This window comes from Strix aluco, chromosome 2 (assembly GCF_031877795.1).
Source record: "Strix aluco isolate bStrAlu1 chromosome 2, bStrAlu1.hap1, whole genome shotgun sequence".
Lineage (NCBI taxonomy): Eukaryota > Metazoa > Chordata > Aves > Strigiformes > Strigidae > Strix > Strix aluco.
In genome coordinates this window covers 125,685,009-125,708,991 of record NC_133932.1, presented here as the reverse complement: position 1 = coordinate 125,708,991, position 23,983 = coordinate 125,685,009, and the positions used below count along the sequence as shown (strand labels likewise).

Here is a 23,983-nt window from a genome sequence, read left to right as displayed (position 1 = left end):
CATGCCTTCAGAGGCATGCAAACCCTCCCCACAAACATCTGCTTTGGAAAAAAAAGACTTGTAGACAAGATAACAGCAGACAACCAATTTCGGTTCCAGCTGGTGACGGGAGGGGAGGGTCAAGTACACCTTTGAGCACACCATGATTTTGAGAAGTATTAATCTAGCAGTAGCATGAAGGATCATATAAGGCCTGTATTAAAAATATAGGGGAAGTAAAAAAGTTATTAAATTGTTTTGGTTTAGAGTATTTCTGTGATGTTATTTTGGCTCTACCAATAATAAATTCATTAATTTTTTTTCATACTAGCATGTTTTCATTTATTTGGCAAAACTGATGGCAACAACAAAATTTCTATCAAAATGGCACTGGATCACATGAGAAAAGTAAGTGCTTACAATAATGGTTTGGTTAAATTATCTCCTCTGGCCTCCTTGGAGGTAAATCTGGATTACTGGGCTCTAATGTTGTCAAAAGAGGCTTTGTAGAATACCATACAGCTAAAAACATAATGAGCTTTACTAGAGGGGAGCATAATTCTAAAGTTCAGCAGAAGGTGTATGTTTGTATGCAATGACTAAGCATATGCAAGTAGGAGGCAATTACAGATGGCTGGAAATATGCTACTACTGCAAAACACATATGATGTTTTGTATCCCAGAGCAGAAAGCAGAAATGCTCTAAAGCACACAAGCTCGGCTACTAGCTGATACAGTGATGCTGAATTTGTCTTATTTAGGACCACAGGATTACACGCAAGCAGCTGCAGATCAGCAACAAAATGTTGTTCACTTTTTTTTTTTAATTGAAAAAGTTAACATGATCATGGAGAATTTGCAGAGATAAGAGGAATGTACCAAGTGGAAAACAGTTCAGTAAGTTACATCCAGTAAAAGCTCCATTAAAAACAAAGGTATGAGGTAACTATGAGACAGCGTGCTTGGGGCATATAGGAAATGAAATCTCTTAACTATATTTGCCAGAGTAGTTAGTCTGCCTCCTCTGCTCCATATGGGGTTGCCTTATCTATTTTTTGCTATACTACAGTTCTGAGATTGGTTTGGGCTTAATAAATACTGCTGCTGACTGTAAAATATTAATCTGAGGTGTATTAATTCTCTTGGATATATAATTTACATGTGTATTTTTCACTTTTATGTAAGGAGTTGCCGGTGCATTGAGAGATCAGCCCTCACAGCACTTACCAATTTGCATCTTAACTGGGGATGTGTCCTGGGGGAGGCTTATCAAGGGATTGCTTTGGAAGTGTTAAGTGGGAACTGTCATTAATGTGAGGTTTATTGGAGAGGACAGGGAAATAAACGGTCCCAGTCCCTCCCTGCCTATGGGGAGGAACAGAGACCTTGTGTTGGATGACAGGTTTGTATTTGGAAAAGAAGTATTTACAAAAAAACCCCCAACTTCAAAACCAAACTGCCCTCCACTCCCTACTCCATCTATTTAGGTTTTAAACCAAAGAACAATCCTACTGCTGTTTACTGACGGATCACAGGTGAGCTGAGTGAAATGAGCCACCGTGATTTTAAGAGAAAACAAGTCTATAAAGGATAGAATGCATGAATAGCACACACACTACTGATCCCACCAGGTTTGCACTGGGTGAGAGACAAGACAGGTAACCAGATATTTTATATATACAAAAAACTATATATATATTATATATAATATTAGATTGTACAAAATTATAGTATACTATATATAATTGTGTTTTATATAATTTATACATAAATTATATATAATTTATATAAATTAGAGCTACTCATTGCTTTCTTCTTTCTTTTTTTTTTCCCTCTAAGGTCTGTTCGGCAGCCTTATTGCAGGGTCAGCAGGGCACAGAACTCTGTCTTTAAGTCTGGAAATTGCATCAGTGAGTGCAACTGCATCTTGAAAAGACTGGAAAAATGAAAAGAGATGAGGATTTCCTGCAGGAATACAGGAGGTAATATACATTAGCATACTCTGGCCAGAATTTACATGTGCAGCAAAGCTCTAAGAAATAAGTCAAACAGGCCTCTTTTGGAAAAGTTACTAAGAGAATTCACACTTCCTCTGTTAGAAAATTAAGACCCATATACAGTGATGCAAAACAGGCTTATCCAGAGGACAAATGTGAGAATTCATTTTTTTTACTCTAAATTGCTCACTAGAAGAATCTGGTAACTTGATAGGAATCTTAGACTGACTGTCCTCCTAATCTGGACCGTATGAATGGCCCTAAGAGCGTGCTAGACATGTTTAGTCTATTTTGGTAGAACTGGTCATTGAAAACATCTCAACTTGATCTTAAACTAATTAATGAAGACTTAATTTGAACGAAGTCTGCAGACTCCCTCGGGGGTCTACCATCTGCATTGCCTTTTCCTTCTCCAAGGAGCCTCATACATTTGCTCCCTCAAAGCGCCGGACTGCCCATCAGTAGTGGTGGTTGTTAGGTTGACAGCACACCTTTTAACATCCTTTCAAGGGACAAAGTGACTGAGAGAGAAAATCCTCAGCAGGGTAAGTGCCCAGCAATTCTAACTCCCTATCCCATGCTTAAGAAAACAGAGCTCTTTCTGGAGCAGTACTTCCAAATTGTCTGGATTTTGCAGTGCTGTCAATCATTAAGACTGTACACTCCACTCACTAAAAAATGCATAACTGGAAACATGGCAAAAGGCATTACACTTTTGCAGATTAGCTTCAAACTACTTAATTATGACCATGGGGCTCTAGACCTCACGTCAGGAACCACTGCTGTAGAGCATCTTCTCACCACCAAGTAAGCATGGGGACACCAATCTGTTCACCCCTCCTTCATTGCAGCGGGCCCCCTATCCACCCCCCCCACCCCTCTCTCACGCTCCACCATGAAGTAACGTGGTGGTTTGACGTGTACAACCTCTGCTGGCCTCTTGGAGAATGACTGTAGGTGGACATGGGCTGGACCTCAGCCAGTCCAGTGAGTGGGATGAACTGAAGAACAGAGTTACTCCAGGGAGGGCCAGTACAGCTCTTTCAGTAGCTCCAGCACCCAAAACTGGGCATTTTTACTGTTGGTAAAAAATAGTACTAAAACAAAAGTCAAGAAGATGGAAGTTTATTTTACATTAAGGAGCTGATGGTCCTTTTTTTCATATGCACAGTGACTAACCTATTGACTCCTGGAAGAACAAATCTTAATGTGAAAAGGAAAAGTCAATGGTGCTAATTAGCAACAAAGTAGCTTAATTGAACAAAAACGTTAGGAGAATCTCTGAATATGCTGATCCTGGAGGGCAGAGTTACAGCCTTTAAATTCTAAGCCATTAAATGTATTAACTAACAAAGAACCATTACAAAAATTGTGATAAAATTGATTAATTTATGGAACTTTTTGCCACAAAATGCAACTGAGATGACAATGTTAGTAAGATCTAAGAAACAGAAATTAGGCTACAGAAAAACTTCCAATGGGAAGAAAACTTACCCGTCAAGAGGTCATCTTGTATCAACTACCTAAAAAATTCTTTCATGTTCTACTGAAGTAGCGGAGATATTTTTAGACTAGATAAACTACTGTTTTTATAAGCTGTGATACTATTCTGGTAAATAATATATCAGTATCTGTGTTCCTAACTATAGTCCAAGAAAGAAAAACATGTTGTGTTGCCATTTTGTAAAACATACTCATTTTTTGTTTTTATCAGATAAAAAGTGTTTATCAGCCTATGGCAATCTTGACAGTAGAACCAAGTTTGTAAGTGCACTCTGAATCATCATAAAATTTCTATTTACTGCTTTTCAAAATGACCTGATTAATTCTCTTTTTCCACTATCACCTAGTTTAAACAACTTAAAATGTTAAGTATGACAGCATTATAAATGGATTAAGTGCTATCTGATTTTTGCTATGATTTCTGTTTGCCTGTATTCTCAACTCAGGAGTAATATTTTGTGAGTTGTTGCAAAGATAATTTTCAGGAAAAGAAAGCATTTGTTCATGTCACAGCGACAAAATATAGGGAAAATTATATTCCTCATTTAACAGCAGGACTTTATTCTCCTGACACAAGGAAAGAAGTGAGGAACTGCTCTGTACTTTGAGTTTGCTGTTTTAACTGAATGCATAGACTAAAAATACATAATATAAACATTGTGTGTAAATACATAAACCCCAACAGTTCCAAAATACTGTTTTTCTGACTCACATGACTTATGATTCTGATGCATATGCAAAATAAGTTTAAATTAACATGCAAGACCTGATCCAAAACCTCTTTTAAGAAAACAGAAGTTGTTTTAAAATTACAGTGCTTGGGGCTTTACTGGAAACAGGGGATACACACTGAATGTGATATACAACTCTACTTCAACCATACACGTTTACTAAAAGGTAAGACATATGGCTATGGATAAAGGGAAAACACCACAAAATTATACATACTCTTGATGTCCTACACGCTTCATACCAAACTTATTTAGAGTGCTGTTACTAAACATAAAGAAAATAATCCAAAGGTCTTTAAAGATTTGGACAACAAGATAAGTACCCTTGGGAACTTTACTATTTTCAAACAGACTTTTTCTGATTGTGCATAGTATAAGAATTACATCATGCTGGCAACAGATTAACAGGAAAGAAATAGATGGGAAGTTACTGCTCCCTGCTCTGTTTACTTGAAATTTGCTACCAAAAATAGCTTATAGAAATGCTTCTTCATACAAACGTATTTATTTTACAAGCTCAGCAAACTATCTGATTATTATACAGCAATCATCCACATAATTTAAAATGTTTCACTAATGCAGCACTCTGCCTAACAGGTGAACTGCTATTACAAAACCTGTTGGGTTTTTTTCCTTTTCTATTCAAATGAACTGAACACAGTGAGGAAAAAAATGAAAACATCAAAACATTGCTTACCTATTTTTTCCATAATAAAATACTGTATTTTAACACATGAAGGAAAAGATGTTTGCCCTGGTTAGGTTTCAGAGTCACAGAACGGTTGAGGTTGGAAGGAACCTCTGGAGATCATCTGGTCCAACCCCCCTGCTCAAGCAGGGCCACCTGAAGCCAGCTGCCCAGGACCACATCCAGATGGCATTTGAATGTCGTCAGGAATGGAGACTGCACAACCTCCCTGGGCAACCTATGCCCGTGCTCTGTCACCCTCACAGTAAAAAAAGTGTTTCCTGATGTTCTGAGAGAACCTCCCCTGTTTCAGTTAGTGCCCACTGCCTCTGGTCCTGACACTGGACACCACCAAAATGTGTCTGGCTCTGTCCTCTTTGCACCATCCCTTCAGGTATTTGTATACATTGATAAGATCCCCCTGAGCCTTCTCTTCTCCAGGCTGAACAGTCCCAGCTCTCTCAGCCTCTCCGCACAGGAGAGATGCTCCAGACCCTTCACCATCCTTGTGGCACTCCACTGGACTCTGTTCAGTATGTCCATGTCTCTCTTGTACCAAGAAGCTGACCAGTCTGTAGTTCCCTGGGTCTTCCTCCTTGAGATTGCTCATAAAATATATAAATACAATACACAAAATTGCTACAGAGTATACAAATGAAAACATTTTCCCCCCTCTACTACAACTACAGCTGTCAATCCAAGACTTGTTAAAAACAGCCTGATTTTTTAATGGTGGTGAGAACTCTCTCTTTCACTAGAAAGTCACAAGATTTCAAATACATCTACTAACAGAATCAGACTGGGAAAAACTCTGTATCAGAAGCGCACCAGACTCAAAGAAAGAGGAAAACTCTAAGTCTTAAACCTTATTGTTCCAAGTCAAAAGTGTTTTCTTCTTACCTTTGTATTGCTATCCATACTATGAATAAATCAGTTACATTTAATAATGGTTTCTAAGGTTCAGATGCTAAGTCAGCAAACTAATGCTATAGATTTATTACATATCTATGATGACTAAACAACACACTAACTTATCCATAGCAGTGCCTCCAAAGGGAAAAAGATACTCAATCTCCACATTACTTGGGGAGTCCTGGAGTCTATTTTCAATTCTAACAATGCCTTTTGTGTTACAGCAGTCAAGCTGTATTATTCTGTCAATCAGCCTCCTGACCTATAAAATGGTGATTTTTCTTTCTTAAGGTAAAGAAATTAGAGAAAACACAATATAGTCCCAAATAATATTTCAAAAATATTTAACTATATTAAACATGCTTAGTATCGCTATGCTTAGTTTTCCAAAATACATTTCAAATTTTCTAAAATATATGATAAAGTACAACTATTTCAGTATTTAGGATATTCTCATTTTAGCATCAGTGTTGTATTTGAACAGGGACAGCTATCCACTGTGGATGCCAGATGGTGCACAGAAGGAACTTACAACCATATACTTCTGAGAAACTGTGTGGTTTAAGCAGCATCTAGTGGCTAAACTTATGTAGGCAGCCATTCCTATTTAGCTCTATTTTCACTTAACAAATTTAGCATTTAGGAAGTAAGGGAAGAGGTTCATTCCATCACTTTTGGTAAACAAGATCCAAAGGTGTGTTTGCTTTAAAACAAATCTTTACATATCATTACCTTTAATGCAAAACAAGAGGAAAAAGCACCATGGACTACTAATGACACCCTAAAAACTGGAGCAGATTTATTACAGGAGAAAAACTGAAGTATCTTCAACCAAGGAATGCAGGAATTAAGTTTCAATTGCATCTTGCAAGGCAATTTTGTTTTTTTCACCCAAGATAATCTCATGCCTTTCCAGTAAGAAGAATGGAGTGCTCACTTCACTTTTGTGGATGTTATAAAGGTATCTTGCACTATAGATAACTTTAACGAATGCTGCACCCCAGAGTCAGGTAAGTGACCAGCAAGCAAATTCTTGTAGATCCTGAAGGAATGATTGAAATTAGTGTTCCCAGCTGCATTTGGTAACATGCTGTGCAACTACAGCACTGCAACAGGTTGCGTGAGCGCTACTAGACTGCTTCAGTGCAGTCAGCTAGATTAATGCATTAGCCTTTCAGCAGTGATTTAAGTTATTCCAGCAAATACAGCCTTACAACTCTTCCCCTTTTTGAAAGGTTCTTTATGTTCTAATACATCATTTCTGTAAACACACTAATTTAAGTGGTACAGTTCTCCTCCATAAATGAAGGAAAATGCCTCACTTTACATTCACATCCATCAAAAGGAATAATCTCTACCTGAAAAAGACATTTTTCTGTTACTAAATTGGTTCAATACGTTTTTATTAGTTAATAATAAATTTTTGTAAGTTGAATTCTAATCAATACAGTCACAAAATATTTTCAAGAGCAGACCATGGCTGGACAAAAACATTCCAGGGAATAATCCTATCATTTATGCTGCAGTGGAATTTTGATCATACAAACGTAAGGGGAAATTCACACACATGATTCTGCAAAAAGTAAACCACTATGCAAAGAGTTGTCTAAGAAAGTTTAAAAAGTTTCCCAAGGAACATCTATAAATACAACTGACCTTAAAGATTTCCATAAAATGAAAAGGTATGAGTTGATGTACCTGATGAAGGTTAAATTGTGAATGCACTGGATCTTTTATTGAAATAAAGCAAAACACATTTATCTGTTGATTCAAATAAGGGAAAACATCTTCAGTTTTTCAGCATTCAGTTCAAAATAAATTACAGCATGTTACTAAAAAAAAAGGGGGGGGGATACAACTGGAGGCAATTATCAACTTGGGCTGCAAATTTTAATATCTGCAGAAGCCGTAGTAGGAATACATCACATTCCTGTGACCCAACCTGTAATAAGATCCAAAGCAACTCTCACCTATTTGCCAGTCCAATTTATTTTTGTTTGTCCACAAGCCTTCTGCAATCAAAAAAAGTCACTATAAAAGCAGTCCTCTGCTTATGCCTCTAAGACTGACCTTTTGTATGCAAAGATGACACAGGTTTATCTTCAGCTTTTAGTATTCGTCAGAAGCTGGAATGCCTGTTTTCCAACTGACAATTAAAAATAAATGAACTTAGCCAAGTACTGCAAGAGACAGAAGGCCTTAGCAGAAGGAAAATCTACACTCTACAAGCAAATCTCTACTTTCACCTGGCTTGTTTAGCATATCAATGCATCTGTGATACTTAACCCCACTTCTGTCAAAATGCAAAATTGCCTTTATTCACCAGAAGGAGATATACAGAACAGAAATTGCCAAGAGCAAGGTTGGCTAGAACAGTACCAGCATACTATAATGAACATTTTTAAAGGTAAATGGGCAAATCCAGTCTTGTCTTCTGTTTCGGTTAAAGCAAAGAAAAATGTCAATGATTCATGTGCTGGTGAGTGACATATCTTCAAGGACAATTTCTGTCTAATGTGCAAGAACAGATCAACAGAAAGTTCAAGTCATACGTTGAAACTTGCTGTGGCAATGCTATACAGTACTCTGTTATAGTTTTACCTATTTTTTCTAGGCCTAAACAGCACGACTAACTGCTTATAAGATGGATTTTACATTGTATGTCTTTATATTTCAAGTTAAGCTATTTATTCTGTTCATTTCTCAAATTTGGACTCTAGTATCATTAAAAGAAAAACAAACAAAAAACTTCCTTAAGTAATGCTGCATTTTACCTTCAAGAGCTGCCATTTTTGAACATGCACGGATAATACATGCCTTGAAAAAACCCAGCCATGTAATTCAGTACATCACTTAATTGAGTAACATGGTATCTCAGAGGTTTTCTTCCCATTAGCCCTTACACCTCCATTACCCTCCTTCTTTCCCCAGGAGCACCTCAAACATCTCCTCTTTCCACCTCAATAATCTCCTTGTCTGATTTCTCCTACTACTTCTGTGGGATTCAGCAAAAGTCATTTTATATATCAATACCTTTTCCATGGGGAAAGCTAAAGGAATTGCACATAATGTATGAGAAAATGTATCTTCTATTGCAGTATTTTCAGTTGAACCAATGATTCAGTAACTCATCTGAAGGAACAAAAATTACATGAACAGCTTTTACTCCATTTTAAAAAGTTAGTTAAGATTATAGTTTGCAATCATAAACTTCAGTGTTTTCAAAAAAATCAGTGTGTATTCAGAGCTTCTGAAGCTACTGAAGACCATTAAGAACTGCCTAAGTGCCTATACACAGGTTATATCAATTTAAATGTTCTTTAAGGAAATTTACTTCAAATGATGCAAATCTCTTTTATGGAGTCAATCTGTTACATGGCCAATTATACAAGCTTTGCATGCATCACATGGAAGCCATATCTAAACTAGGTACCACACGTGGTTTTTTACTTGCTCTCAGCTTTAGAAATGAATTGCTTCAACAAAGCCATTGCAAATTTGTGTTAAAATAAAGCTAAGAACAATTCAATATTAGAATAGCATATTATTTATTACTATACCTAAGATAAAATCTACACTGTTTTAAAAGCTCTGAAACTCAAAGATTCCCCCCTTGTAGGTAACTGCTTTGACTAGAAAGCTACAGAATCTTACTCTCTTGTCAGTTTGGGTGGGGTTTTTTTGGTTGTGGGGTTTTGGTTTTTTTTTTCATTCTGAACTTTAATTCTTGAATGAGAAGTATTCTGCTGGATTGTGCAAAGATGAAGATTGATTGCTGAGGAAAATATAAAATGAGATCTACAAATTGTAGCACAAGCACTCTGAACACTAGGAGCCACCGTGACCAACAGCCAGCAGCATGTTGGTGTGTGTGCCTAACCCCTCCTGAAACAAGAAAGGGAGTAGACAGAAATTATCAATGTCACTTCAAATCTCAGAATGACCTAACTTGTACACAATGTACGTTCAATGTAATGAACCTTACGGTTAACACACTAAGACTGAAATTCGTGCACTTTTAAACACAAGTGCTGACATTAATCAGAAAATAAAAAGCCTGTTGAAGGCTTTATTAAACGTCACTAGATTTCTACTAAACCTTAAGGTTTTTTTCTTCTTCTCTCCAAGAAAATATTTCTAGATACTATAACCCTGTTGTAGAAAACCAAAATATTTTCTTGAGCAAAATTAATCTGAAGCTCTGTTACAATTTGTAGACAGCCCAAGGTGTCTAATCTTCCCAAACATCTAAATACTACATGCAAATACTAAATTCTGCCTTTTTTGGCCACAGACTTTTAGCGAGTGATGTAGCGTGAAGGATTAATATGAAATATGAATTTCTGAATAATTTTAACAGGACAGATTAATGTTTTGGCAAGATTTTATTGTGAAACATTGGATTTAGAAAAGGTACAAAATGTCAACGGTCAGATGTGTGCCAGTACAGTATTTCAATAGTCTATACATGTGGACAGCTGAATAGCTTCACCGCAGAACGCGTATTTCGACATACTATCTAAAAGGGGGCCGCAATATTCACAGGCTTAAAATACATAAATAACTTGAGCCAAAATGGCCATTACTGGTCAATGCTAATCAACATCTGGAAACAGGCTAAAAAGCACAATACAGTACAACAATCTCCTCGCAGATCCACGTTTAAAGAACATCAGTTTATTATGTCAATAATCTATAGCTCCAGGACACTATTTTCAGGACTGGGATTCAGTTGGCTAGTTTACAACTTTAAAAAATTCATGTTAAAAATGAGATTATGGAAGAAAAGCCACAGGTATTTAATTAGAACTATACACTGTGAAGCCCCTAAAAATTTTTCAGATTGGGATTTATAAGGTCAATTACTTCTAATATAGAACTTCAGTTTGTTCCTTTAAAATGTCCTTACTGCAGCTTGAACAGATATCATTAAGTGATCTTAATTCAAACATTTCAATTTGCTAAGCATTTCTGTGTTTTAAAACTAATTTCACCAAACATGGGTCACCATTCAACTGGAAAAAAAAAAAAATTATCAAAATACTCACTCTGAAGTAATGAAAGTCATAAATTTGTATGTTAAAAAAAAATAACAACATCCCCAAAGGATAGCAGCATTCTCTACCCTACTTTAGCAAGTTTAAAGAAGAGCATTTATAAACATACAAAGTTGATTTTAGGGTATAAAAATACACATATACCATACGAAACAAGATAGTGTGATTTTTTTCAAATTATTCAGTAGTCTGTCACTGATGGAACTCATTTGAACTACTGAAAAGATGTTCACATAGTTCACTACATGGGTGGACAGCCAAGGAACTTTAGATTTTAGTTCTTTAATTAAAAGGTGTGTAGCTTATTCTACACAGTTAAGCTTACTGAAATATGAGCAGTTACCCTGTTACCAGTCAGTACCCAGATCTGAACGAAACCCTTACTTATATAAGTCTACTTCACTTTACGCCAATTCGTAGCTCAGCTTCCTGAACAGAGACCTTGGGGTATACTAAATTATGTTTAATAGAAATTTCTGAATATGACTAATGTCCATTAGGAGCAGAGATAAACTGATGTAATTTAGAATCAAAATCTACCCAAAAAATTAAAACAACCCACACTTTTGACACCATATCCAATCCTTAATTAATTTCAAGAGCATTAGTTTTGGCTACTCTTTTCTGGGGGATGAGAATCTTGCAATTCATTAAGAAGAATCACCATAAATTACAACTAAGTACATTAAATCAAACAATGGGGAATATTTTTTTTAAAAAACTTTGAGTGTATATTACTAATTAAGGATGTAATATTTGGAGTACAATGTCTGCTACGGAATTAAAATTAGCGCTGTGCCAAATGGGAAAAATATATAAACAAACAACTAAACTCCAGTGTGGCAAAAAACATCTTGTTTTTTGTTCAGGAAGTGTTTGGCATGAGCAGCACTAACAAAATTCTACACCTCACAGACACAAGCTACAAAGGTTATCTAAAGCAAATACTCACTGTCCATCAATTAGCTAGCTCTTAATGCTGCTTCAAGCACTGCACTAGCCTCTTTGATCTTTGTTTCAGATTACTCTGTACACACATTTATATTTACATAAAACATTTATTAAACATGATTTTAAAACTTAAAAACCTTATGTACAAAATACCAACATTCCTATAAATAAACAGTTGGAGAAAGGCACTTGCAAGAAAAATCTACAGTAAATCTTACAAAAACCACACTGCCTCTGTTACTGTACAATAGATAATCTTTCAGTAAATCCCTATCACAAGAATGTAAAACACTAATTACTTGTTATAACTAAGAATATAACCGTTACAGTTGTATTTACACATACATATATGCCTTTTTTTAGTTTCACTTGAGAGCACCATGATTTCCATTCTAAATTTATATTTTGATACAAAGTAAAAGAACAGTTGCCAGAAACCAGTGTTCAGTGTCACTGCAGATTCATAAACTTTTGGCTGAAATCAGTGTAGTTTAAAAGACTCAGTTGCTGCTTTGTAAAAAGTACACCTAGTTTGTTATTGCATGTTGTCCTTTTAGAGAGAGCACTGCTATGTTCTCTATGCAATTGTTTAATACTATTGCTGGCAAAAAGTTTCCAATATCAAAAAAATAAAAACATTCTTCAAGCCAGTTGAAGTATTTCATCTGAACAGTAACTAAAAAAAGCTGCATATTAATTATAAAAACGTGTAGGAAACATGCCAACTAATGTGGTGTGCAAAAATATTTTTTCCACTACACAGGATTTTAAGGGCTTCACAGAATTACTCAAATTTACATTGAGTAGCAAACCCCATAAATAACCAGTTCCTCAAGGAGATGTTAGTATGCTCCCACTTTTATCAAACTTTTTACCCTTTGACAATGCTGCAACTTGTTTGAGCAGTTCTCTGTTTTTGGCCTGCAATACAGATAAAAAAAGTTTTATGAATTACTGAAATGTCTCAGATAGTAATGTCATGCACTAATTTCCCATTGCATTTATGAAACATTCTCAAAATGTACATGCTGAGAATCTTGAAAGATTACGATCACTTTTGAAAGATCTGTATATGCTTTTTGATAATCATATGCCATCTTTAACAGAAAAGGTAACCACATTTCCTCTGTTGCAAAATTTAGTGTCTGAGGTACTGCACCGAGGATCTGTTCAGTCTGTGATTTGTAAGGCAACTAATTCAGGCTTTCTTCCTGATAACGTATGCTTTAACAAGAGACATTTAATTGTCAATTGTGTTAATGCTGAGCCCTTAAATCATATTAATAGTGCACTGACAACTGATTAAGTATCAGAGAACAGACAAAAAACTAACATAACCTTTGAGAAAGCATGTGAGGTAAGCCTCTGCCTCTTAAAGTTAGAAAGTAATTCTTTCAGTGAGTTTAATTCACATGGAGATTGTCTGTTGACTGCAGAACTGCTGTACAATGCATTCAAAGTTAAACGTCGTGAGTGGACAGACTGAATACATAATTCCATCTGAAGTATTTCTCAGGTATTGATAAGCAATTACTCACCTGCAACTGTTCCACAGTTTCTTTGTGAGCCTTCTCCATACTGTTCATCTTTGTCCTCAAGTTAGACTCCTGGTACTGGAAGTCAGCCTTCAGTTCTGTCAACTGAAAACAAAAATCCTATGAAGATTCTTTGGACTGCTACAGTGTACATCTTCTAATCAATCTGTGAAACCTTTATGGAAGCCTCAGGAATCACTGTATTTATTTACTATTGTAGTACTGACAGCTCAGCACCTAAGAAGTAGCTCGAAAAGTAGGTATGTCTGGTTTATATTAAGAAAACAACTGTACTTATATAACCATATTTTTTGCTCAGGATTTCGTATAAAGAGGTTGACCCTCAAAAAAAAATCAAATACAAGACTAATGATTTATAACCTTAATGGCTCTTTCAACTGTGAGATACTTACCATAATCTTCAGTTATGTCTCTTCAGTAATATGGTATGGTAACACATGAAAAGTCTTCCATACAAAGACAACAGAAAGGATTCTTTTTTGTCCTTTTATACCACAATTTGTCCTTATCAAAGTGTACATCCCAGAGTTTCACTGCTTCTCGTTCCACAACAATAGTGAATTAAACGAACTGTGTTACTAGAAATGCGTAATTAAAATGAGTTATGATTTAATTCTGAGTGTATGGTATAGTACTGCTGCCACTGGTTCTCTTCCAAGACGGGCAGAGATCCAGATGACATACACCAAGGCAGGTGTTTCTCAATGGTGATATATGCTTCTGCCTGAATGCTTCCTCGGGAAGCACATGCAGCTGGGTGAACTACTAACAGTTTGTTGTATACAGACCCAGAAGTTTTAGGAACAACTTCTTGAAAAAGTTTAGTTCCTCAAAGCATCCCAGATTCACCTGGCTATTTTGAACCTCTCTGTTCAATTTGGATTTATCAGGAAATGAAGCATCTTTGCTAGCAAAGCCCACTACAACAAACCAGGACATACATTCCTAAAACTACTACCAAGACTTCTATTACCAACCTTAGTATGTGTCAAATCACAGGTAGTGAAACAAGGTATTCAAAAGAACTGTCAATCAAATGGTCCTAAATAAAGTGCAAATATCTTGATACATGGATACTGTCGTGGTTTAAACACAGCGGGCAGCCAAACACCACACAGCTGCTTTTTCACCCGCCCCAGCCCAGGGGATGGGGAGAGAATTGAAGGGGTCAAGGTAAGGCACTCGTAGGTTGAGATAAAAACAATTTAATAATTGAAATAAAATTTTAAAAATAATAGTAATAATATACAAACAAGGGATACACAACACGATTGCTCACCACCCGCCAACCGAGGCCCAGCCTGTCCCCTACTAGCAATCCCAAAGAGAAAATCCCAAATACGCCACCCCAGAAGCAAGAACCAGCTTCCCCACCAACCCTCCTCTATATACTGAGCATGACATTACATGATATGGAATATTTCACTGGCCAATTTGGTCCATTGCTCTGGCTCTGCTCCCTCCCAGCTTCTTGTGCACCTGCACACTAGCAGGACGTGGGAAGTTCAAAAGTCCTTGATTTCTTAGCAACAACTAAAAACATCAGTGTATTATCAACATTCTTCTCATACCAAATCCCATACTGAATCCAAAACACAGCACTGTTCTAGCTACTAAGAAGGAAAATTAGCTCTATCCCAGCTGAAACCAAGTCAGATGTATACCTCGCTGTACACAGACTGCTGCTCAAGGTTATGTACTTACAGCTGTTGTAAATTCCAGGGGATCCAGTACAAAACCACATACCACAAACTAAATATCAAAACAACCAGTGGTAGTATTGCACCACAGTAAAGTATGCAACTAGATGAGCAAACACGCTACCTGTGAACATTCAGCAAACTGTGGTCCCTTCCTAATGCTCAAGTCTCAGGGCCCCACAGAAGTGTCATGGTGTCTCACTAACATTTTGTCCAGAAAGCAGAACAAGGCTAGTACTGTAAACAATAAGCACTGGTAATGACGTGGCTGAGATCTTGACTCGTAATGAAAAATGATGAATGAGGATTGTCTGTAAAGCTGGTATACCCAGTTGTTTTTGTTGCCATACGTTATACGTATCAGAGGCTTTTCTTTAGGAGCACTCCCAACTGTTCAAATGCTGTCTCTACGTAAATCTTGGGGCAAGGTCTTAACAGGAATCTTCCACAGGCCTGGCTCAGGCTTTTATCTCAGTACATGTCTTTACATTTACTATCTTGGCGTCAAAAATAATCTACAGTGCACTCATTCGTTGTAAATTTTTCAGCTATGCAAACACTGTACGATAGTGTTCAGCTTTTCTCCCCCGTGCAGCACCTGAAGGAAGTAAGTGACATTCTGAAAGTAATTCATGCCTGAAGGAGTCTTCAAGTTCAAAGAACTCTGAGGTCAAATAAATAGGTTTAGCAGGGGGGATATTAAAATTATTAGATCCTCTCCCTATGGAAACAGCACAAAACAAGTTATTGCAGTGGTTATGCAGAAGTAGGTGACATTTCCTTACCTAACCCTTTTGTTAGTGTTGCCCAATAGATCAAATATAAAAAGAGATAAGTGAATTTCCTACTGACTCATGATCTTCTACTGGCTTTATAGGAGAGAGACCAGGGCCTTAATGTCTGTCCTTTGAAGAAAATACCTAAAGAGAATCCATCGCAGACTGTTTATCTCTTTCACATTAACTACTTAAAGGCTCGAAATAGCAACTACTTCTGACACTAGGTATATTAAAACAGTGGTATAAACAAAAAAGGGTTCAATATCCTTTAAAAACGTGTTTAAATGCAAAAATGAAGATACTGAACTATGGTTTAAAAGTGGAAGCATTTTCCTTTCAGGAACAATAAGCCTTTCTTAACCATCAATGTTCTGATAGGCCACCGTGCATCTATAATCAAAATTTTACTTGAAAATATAGTAAATTTATTTTTAATACAATTCCGTAACCTACTCGCTCCCAATCAGACATTCTAGAGCCACCATTACAGTGTCTTAAAAGCATCTAGTTAATCAGATGGCAGAGAAATAAGCTCTAATAAAGGCAGAGCAAAGTATGTATTTGTAGTTATTTCTCTTTTCTTCTTAGTCATTAGGTTGTTTGAAGGGTGAATCTCTTGTCTCATGCAGCCATTTAGGCCTATTTCACTTAACTTTTGTTGACTGCCAGGCATCTAATCCAAGCTTTTTTTTTTCTTCTAGTCTCTGGACCATCCACAGACTTGATAACCTACACTACGCATATACTACCAATTTTTTAAAATCAAAACATTTAATTTTCATACACTGCACATGTAAATTTGGACACCAACTCATTAATGATGGCTATGATTGCTTTAGTTTAAAAATAACCAGAAACTATGCTAAACTCTGAATGGTTATTACTCTTAATCCTCCTATTTTGTGTGCCCATCAGCCTATACAGGTATCTGGGATCTTTGCTGTGACTCAGTTTAGAGTATGTAAAATGTACAAACCACTGTCTGGCATTTTATCCATCACCTGTGGCAGACAGCCTGATTAGCAGTGAAACAGGTGGCTAGCTTCTAGATGGCTGAAGTGAGGTAAGATGAATTTTTCTGACTTAGAGCCAAAATATATTCAGAATACAAAAGTCCCAAACTTGTTCTTTAAATGGTAAGACCTGATTAGTTACCATATAAAAGAATTGGACTTGATTTTTGTTTTATGTCACCATTTTGACAGTGTTAAGAGTCTACAAAATGGAAAACAAAATTATAAAGTTCTTATTAAGCAGGTGCAACTTTTACCTTTTTATCTTTTTCTAAAATAGTCTGATCTCTTTGCTGCAGAAGTCGTTTAAGTGACATTACTTCTTCTTTCAGCTGACTTATGAGGACAAAGTTGTCCGTTCCTCCACTGTCTGCTGACTGATTTATAGAGCTACTAAAAATAAAAAACAATAGTTACTTATGCCACAAACAGAAAAAAACAGTACTTTTTTTAAAATTTCAAATTGGATAATTAATAATTCCACAAACATCCTTAAGGACTAATGCAAAAAAAAGTATGTACCTGACAGAAATGGATGCAACTGGCAAATTACCTTACTAATGGCACACATTACATACACCTGCAGAAATATAATTAAGTATTAGCTTTGAGGGGGACAAATACTTTTTGACTGAAGCAGCCACTTTTACTTTTATTCCAACTGTTTGGCCAGAGACAGAATAAAGATTCAGTCTCGCACATTAAGGTTTAAAAGACTTCTCTAGATACTAGATAAGCTTAAAGCAGCAGGTTCAACCCTGCATCTAATCAACAAAACACCAATGTCAGGGAATACTGTTTCACTGACAACTGTTGCCTTGTACATAAGTGTTATTTAATTTTGCCCCAAACAGCTTAAAAGCAGGAAAACAGTGCCAGTTTTCTGCTAATAAAGTCATTTAGTTGACTGACAGCACTCAGATGCCACCCAGTAATCTGGCTGGCTGGACAACAGTTTCACCTCCCTCATCTTTCAGACAAAAAAAAAAAAAAAAAAAGAAAAGAAGCAACTGGCCACAAATCGGTGCTCTATTTGGTTGAAATGGCTCAGCTTTACAAAAATATAACTTTACCTATCTCCATTTGATGGCTTGGATTCCAGTTTGGGTTTTTTCTTTGGAGTTTCATTCTGAATAGCTGCAGAGGATTTATGGCTGAAATCAAACAAAATGTAAACCTAAAGCCTCATACTATATAACTCTCTAATATCACCATTTGGTACATGTAAAATAACTAACTCATGCTCCTAGCTGGAATGCTAGAGACTAGCCAGAAATGCAAGAAAAAAAGTCCTTTAAATGAAAACTGCAAGATAAAGTGAAAGGAAATTAATAAATAATATCACATTTACCTCTGTTTCCATAGTCCCTGATCTTGTTCTGGACTCAGACTGCTGATTCTGAAACACATGAAATGTACTTGGTAACTGACCAAACATGCCATTATTTCTGATTTTCTGTGAATGGTATCTGCACTTGAGAAAAATCCACACACACACCCTTTTTTTTAATAAAGTTAACAATTACGAATTTCCAGCTGGACAGTCATATTATCTCTCATATTCGTGACCACCATGTACAGGATGCTATAAAAATATTTCTTGGCAAAATGTTTACGCTATCCTAAGACACAAGGGGTAGGCTTCAAGACTGAAGGCTAAACCTTTTTGCTGGTACCTCCCAATTTTTCTGAACTTTATATTGCTAATCTTGTACTCAGCAAGCTGGTCTAAAGCAGCATTCCTGGGATTCCCATACTGCCATATGAACATTGCCTGAAGTGGTGCTTATGTGGCGGCATAAGAGCAAAGTTAACTTTTGGATCCCTGAAAACAACTGCTTCTCAGCTCTAAACATTTGTTTTCAGTAATTCCAAAAGCAACTAATAAACACCATTGATACAGAAATGGTAGAATGTAGAAGACTGCACCAAATGAAATAGTTCAATGAAACTGTATTTCTACCTCATTGTCTCTATTGTCTCATTTTAACAATAACTGAAATGGACAGGGAAAAAGTTGTATTTATTGGACCAGAAGCAATGGACCCATGGCAGCCTACAGAAAAAAAGATGCCAAACCAGGAATGTTGTAATCTTTATAGAGATATGTTTACTTTTGTAACTCTTGAGTACGCTAGAAGTTCTATTCTGTAGTAAAGAGCTAACTTTTTTTTTATTTAATCCTTACTATATCTCTGCCACATGCATTAAATTAAATTTAGCTTGTTGTAACTCAATTTTCAGCAGAGATTTGAAAGAACAGGAACAGTACAATAACTCTGCATCACAAGAATATTTTTTCTTCAAATTCCTAAAGAAAAAATATCTTATTTTTCTCTTTTTTTAAGTGAAAGTATGTGCATTGCTCTTATCCTCATTCCCAGCATCATTCCACCTTATTTTGCTTCTATGTTTAAGTCACACTTAGGCAAGTTTCAGTCAAAATGGAAAATTACAAGCACTAGAAAAGTGAAGCTTAGAATGAAAGTGTTTGTGTCTGGGGTCACGGTCATTACTATTGCAGCCGTAGTATTTATTATCCAACACAAAAATAAGTAGTTCTAAAGTTATGGTGCCATAAGCCTACCAATGAAAATACAAATCATGACTACAATCATAGTGGCATAAAAACTAAATCATTTCTGGGATTTATGACTAAACAAACTGTGTGTATGTACACTAAGGTTGGTACACTGTGCGTGCCATGGCCAGAGATGGCATGCTGAGAAAAGTTGCAGAAGATGGGACAAAACTGTGTGAAACGTTATCAGAGTGCCAGTAACTGAACTGACAGTGTTATTTCCCTATGTCTGTAACACAGCCACTCACAACCCGCCTATTTCAGCCAGATTTGATTATAAAAACTAGGAGAGATACACAAACTGGTCCTAGACTGAGGATGAACCCACATCGTTGCTTCTGCTTCTCCATTTAACTGCAAGTATGTGCACACAAACAAGTCAGGATGAAGTTAGGGTGGAGATTCTGAGCAAAGTAGCTGTCCTGTGCTCACTGCTAACACACACCTTCTAACCCTTGGTAAATGCATGTAAAATAGCAGTTACCACGCAGCAGTTACTGCTTAGAAAGCCAAATTCATGTTTATCGCTAACTTGTTTCTGTAGCCATTTCATGGGTTTCTTTTCTAAACTTCTTATCGATTTTAACATTGGTTAGTTTGATGATCTCCAAGAATTTCTGCTTTTTGCTGACCTCTCTTCATCCAAACTGTAAGAATACAAGAATTTTGACAGACCATGGAAGAACAAGATTCTGCTACTGCTTTTGATGCCATGTTTTAATCAACATTTCTTATTTCCTTTGATTTGATCTCAGTACTAACAGAACACAGAAGAAGAAGAGGTACCAACAGCTACACTGATTTTTGAAATACTTACTTATGATGACTGCTGCTGTGACGATGATGGTGGTGGTGATGGTGGTGGTGTTTTGAATGATGCTGGTCTTTCTCAGTAAGAGATGAGGATGAGGAGTTAGAATGTGAAGATCCTAGGCTCTTCCTCTGTTCTTTTGTCTTCTGTAGCACTCTCTTGTAGGACAGCGTACAGAGCCAACACAACAACTTTCCATCAACCTTTTGGGAAATAATTCATAGCAGGGTTTTTTTCCAAGTACACTTGCACTAGAAAGATGTACTTCAATATTTGCAAGAAAAATTTGTTTCCCTTCATCTGGTATCTTTGGGAAAAATCCAGACATCTCTTTGGTATGAAGCAGCACTACCATATCCATGTTATCCTTTAGTAACTCCATTTCTTTTTGTCATTTAAAGTTATGACAGAGAGCAGTCTTATCAAATGTTGGACTTGCTCTGTATCACAGAAGTGACAAAACTTTTTAAAAGGACAAATCATTTTTAGTTTAGACACCATGTACCCTCTCTCAACTCATCGTATTCCAGACAGAATCAAGATGTCCAACCAATGTGTTACATGTACCAAGTAAATTCTTCTATAAAACCAGCATTACTCTTGCGTTCAGGCAAGAGACTTTTGAGGTCATTTCCTCAGCACCTTCTGGAATAAGAAAGTGGCACTCACCAAAGCTATTTAAGAAAACAGAACACAGAGGGCTGCTCAGAGCAGTCTACCTCTCTGATGCTGTACTTTGAGGCAAAGTAGGCAAATCAGAAGAGGTAAAGTGACAGATTCAAGTTATGGAGATACATATGAGCCATCAGATAGAAAAATTAAAAAATCCAAAAAAATCAAAGCACCAGGAACTGTTCAGCTGCTTAACCTCTGTTCCCCAGCTACAACTGTCAGCTTACGCTTAAGCTTATTTTTAAAAAGAGTGATTTGATTTAAAGTTAACCCAGCAGCTAACATAACAATTGCAAGTTGGGAAGTTTAATTCAAATATTGTAAAGCACAGCAACTTTAATCTAATATTAGTGAACTTAAGACACATTCCTGTTAACCTTTCTCTTATGAAGGAGGAACACTGTCTGTTTCAGCCTAAGCCATTACAGCTGTGGAACAAAGCCTACCTTCCTTCTTCCCTCCTCTTTTCGATCAAAAGCACACTGCTGTTTGCACTGTTCACATGTCTGAGGTGGGCCATACTTCTTCTCCGAGTTGGTGCAACGCTGACATTTTGTGCCAATAAATGCTGCAATAATGTTACAATACTGACAAGGCTTGGGCTGAAAAACAGGTAAGTTGAACTGAAGTTAATACGTTTACAGTTTCTGTAATGAACACAGGTATTTCAAAATCACACAATGATGCTTCTAAACTACTAGGGCTTCATATAATCTATCTTAAAGAACCTTTTTCCTACCACTTCTATTGACTTTCCATGAAAACCCATAATTCCAATGGCAAAAAACAATGTGATTGCTCATCTCTATGCCTGCCTCTTATTTTTTTAAAAAATGACTTTTCCTTATTTTACTACATTACTAAAGAAATTACTTTAAAAAATTAAAGAGTAATCAAGTAATTTTTTTAGATTGAAAGTTTCTGAAAACATCCCTGTCACTTGTACTACTCAGAGATTTGATAACCCTACAGATCCAAGATTTGTATCCTGATCCCTGCAATCCTGCAGGACCCTTGGAAAAGAAAAAAAAAAACACAACAAAAAACAACAAACCACAACTTCAGATACCATCAGGTCAGGTTATCAACTTTTATATCCTACACTCAACTAGAATAATATGCTGCTGGAAAATAAAATTGCTGCCAGTTTTCATAGGTTAGAAATGTTTGATTATCTTCAATGCAGTTCCATTTTTTGATGAACTACTGATAAAAACCATTGTTGATCTATCTTGCAATTCATTTTGCTACATTTTAAGCTTTTCAAAGAATGTATTTTGTTCAGTTTACATTTACATTCACAAAACACCTGACTACACATGAACAGCTGTTACATTTCTCAAATAACCTGAATTTCATCTAATGTGGTTTATCTCAAGCATATAGAAATGATACACTTTCGTTTCACAAGATTATCTTGATACCTTCTATAAACTAGTATCTGCAGGGTGATCAGATACAATGTGCATATTCATATATTAAAGATTTTCCTAACAGAACTGAATCTGAAATTCAAGATGAGAAGATGTGAAGTCACGTGAATACAGCTAATACTCAAAATCTTTTCTGCTTAATAGCTTAACATGATTAACATGCATTCAAAATTTTTAAGACTTACGTAATAGAAAGTATATGATATTACTAGATTTTCACATTTACCACTCATTAAAAACCACAGACAGCTAACAGTCTTTCTGCCATCAAGTGTCTGTTTATGAGAATATGCAAAGAATAATGTTACATGCAAAAAGTGAAATAATATTGGTTTTGCTATGAATAGCTATAGTGCAGTTATTTGTAACTGTTAAGCTACAATATAACCACAATAAATTTCAATTTGAAAAAAAAGAAACGTTAAGCCATGAAGGAAACCAAGAGCGGCCAGTATTTTTCATCACCTTTCTGAAAGGTAATGTTTTTTCCCCAAAAAGAAAGTAAGATTAGTTGCAAGAGAACTTTTTTTAAATTTAAAACGCGAATGAACTCAACTTGAACGTTTAGAACTAAGAGCCTACTCACCGTTCCAAACTGCTTCACGTTTTGGGCACATTTCTTGCATATCGTATTAGTTTTGCTAAAGATAAAATTGCATAATGTTGAATTCAGCGACAAACACACACCTTGAAATTCTTTGCCATGCAATTACTGGAAAACACACATGCAAACACACGCTGTGGTATGCAGTTAACGATAAGCCAACAAATCTAACATCGTACTGCGTTTATGCGACACGCTCGTGTCGCCAGAGCAGGCAGGCAGGTTATTTTACTGCGGTTCTGCCCTCTTTAGCATCTCCAGCGGTGTGAGTTTCTGCCGTTACAAACGGCTACGCCTGTGGAACAGCCGTCCCTTCTGCAGGTCCACCGACCGCCTGCGGCAGGACTTCAGCAGGTCACGCACAGGGCGAGGCGGGACCCTCCCCTACCTCTCCTGCTGAAACTCCGAGCGGCAGTAAGTGCATTTCACGATGGGGTGGGCGATCCGACACTCCTGAGGGGAGAAGAGCGGCGTTACTGCCCTGTGCCGAGACCCTCAAACCGACCTCACCCGGCGCTCCGCGGCCGGTCCCCCGCCGGGCGCTGCCTGAGGGGCGTCCCGCCGGGCCGGCGGCTGCCTCCCCGCGCCAGGGCCGACGCCACCCTCCTCCTCCTCCTCCTCCTGCTGCTGCTGCTCCCCCCAACCGGGATGCCAGAGCTGCGAGAGCCCCAGCGAGGGGGGGCCTGTCCCGGTGAGCGCTGCCCCACGCCTCAGCCCCCCGCACCTTGCAGAGCTGCTGGCCCTGGGAAAGCTCCTCGAAGGGGTAACGCTGGTTGCACTTGGTGCAGGCATAAAGAGCCGGGGCGGCCGCCGCGGCCGCCGCCGCCATCCGCGCCGCGGCCGGCGGGGCGGACACGGGCGGGCCGAGGGAGGGGAAGAGGGAGGTGCCGGGGCGAGGACCGGAGCGGCCGCCTGGGCCGCCGAGGAGCCGCCGCCGCGCCCCCCCCCCTCCCGCCGCCGCCGCGCCTGGGGAGCGCGCCCCGCCGCCGCCCTAGGCCCCGCGCAGAGCCCGCACC

The 23,983-nt window shown here is 37.5% G+C and overlaps 1 protein-coding gene across 6 annotated transcripts; it reads right to left on the bottom strand.

Moving 5' to 3' along the window:
• Nucleotides 1-7,861: 7,861 nt before the first annotated feature.
• Nucleotides 7,862-23,899, bottom strand: FAM76B (family with sequence similarity 76 member B). 6 transcript variants are annotated; one of them, XM_074816230.1, is made up of 11 exons: nt 23,692-23,899; nt 23,356-23,420; nt 22,950-23,004; nt 21,377-21,532; nt 20,265-20,461; nt 18,218-18,265; nt 17,940-18,020; nt 17,124-17,259; nt 13,357-13,458; nt 12,694-12,739; nt 7,862-7,956 (listed from the first exon to the last, which is right to left on the bottom strand). In XM_074816230.1, the coding sequence occupies exons 1-11, from the start codon at nt 23,794-23,796 to the stop codon at nt 7,913-7,915; spliced, it is 1,035 nt and encodes a 344-aa protein (XP_074672331.1). In that variant the 5' UTR covers nt 23,797-23,899; the 3' UTR covers nt 7,862-7,912. The 6 variants fall into 6 exon arrangements, with proteins under 6 accessions (XP_074672331.1, XP_074672330.1, XP_074672332.1 ...); XM_074816229.1 differs by lacking the exon at nt 7,862-7,956 and having other exon boundaries at nt 10,177-12,739; XM_074816231.1 differs by lacking the exon at nt 7,862-7,956 and having other exon boundaries at nt 10,177-12,739; nt 17,124-17,256.
• Between the last annotated feature and the right edge of the window lie 84 nt (nt 23,900-23,983).

What these genes read in the sequence shown, in the direction of transcription:
- FAM76B (XM_074816230.1), bottom strand. Translation starts at nt 23,796, where the DNA reads ATGGCGGCGGCGGCCGCGGCGGCCGCCCCGGCTCTTTATGCCTGCACC. An exon ending in TCGGAGTTTCAGCAGGAGAG is followed by an intron (nt 23,005 to 23,355) that starts GTAGGGGAGGGT and finishes TTTTATCTTTAG; the next exon opens with CAAAACTAATACGATATGCA. An exon ending in TTTTAGAAAAAGATAAAAAG is followed by an intron (nt 13,459 to 17,123) that starts GTAAAAGTTGCA and finishes TTTTGTTTTCAG; the next exon opens with TTGACAGAACTGAAGGCTGA.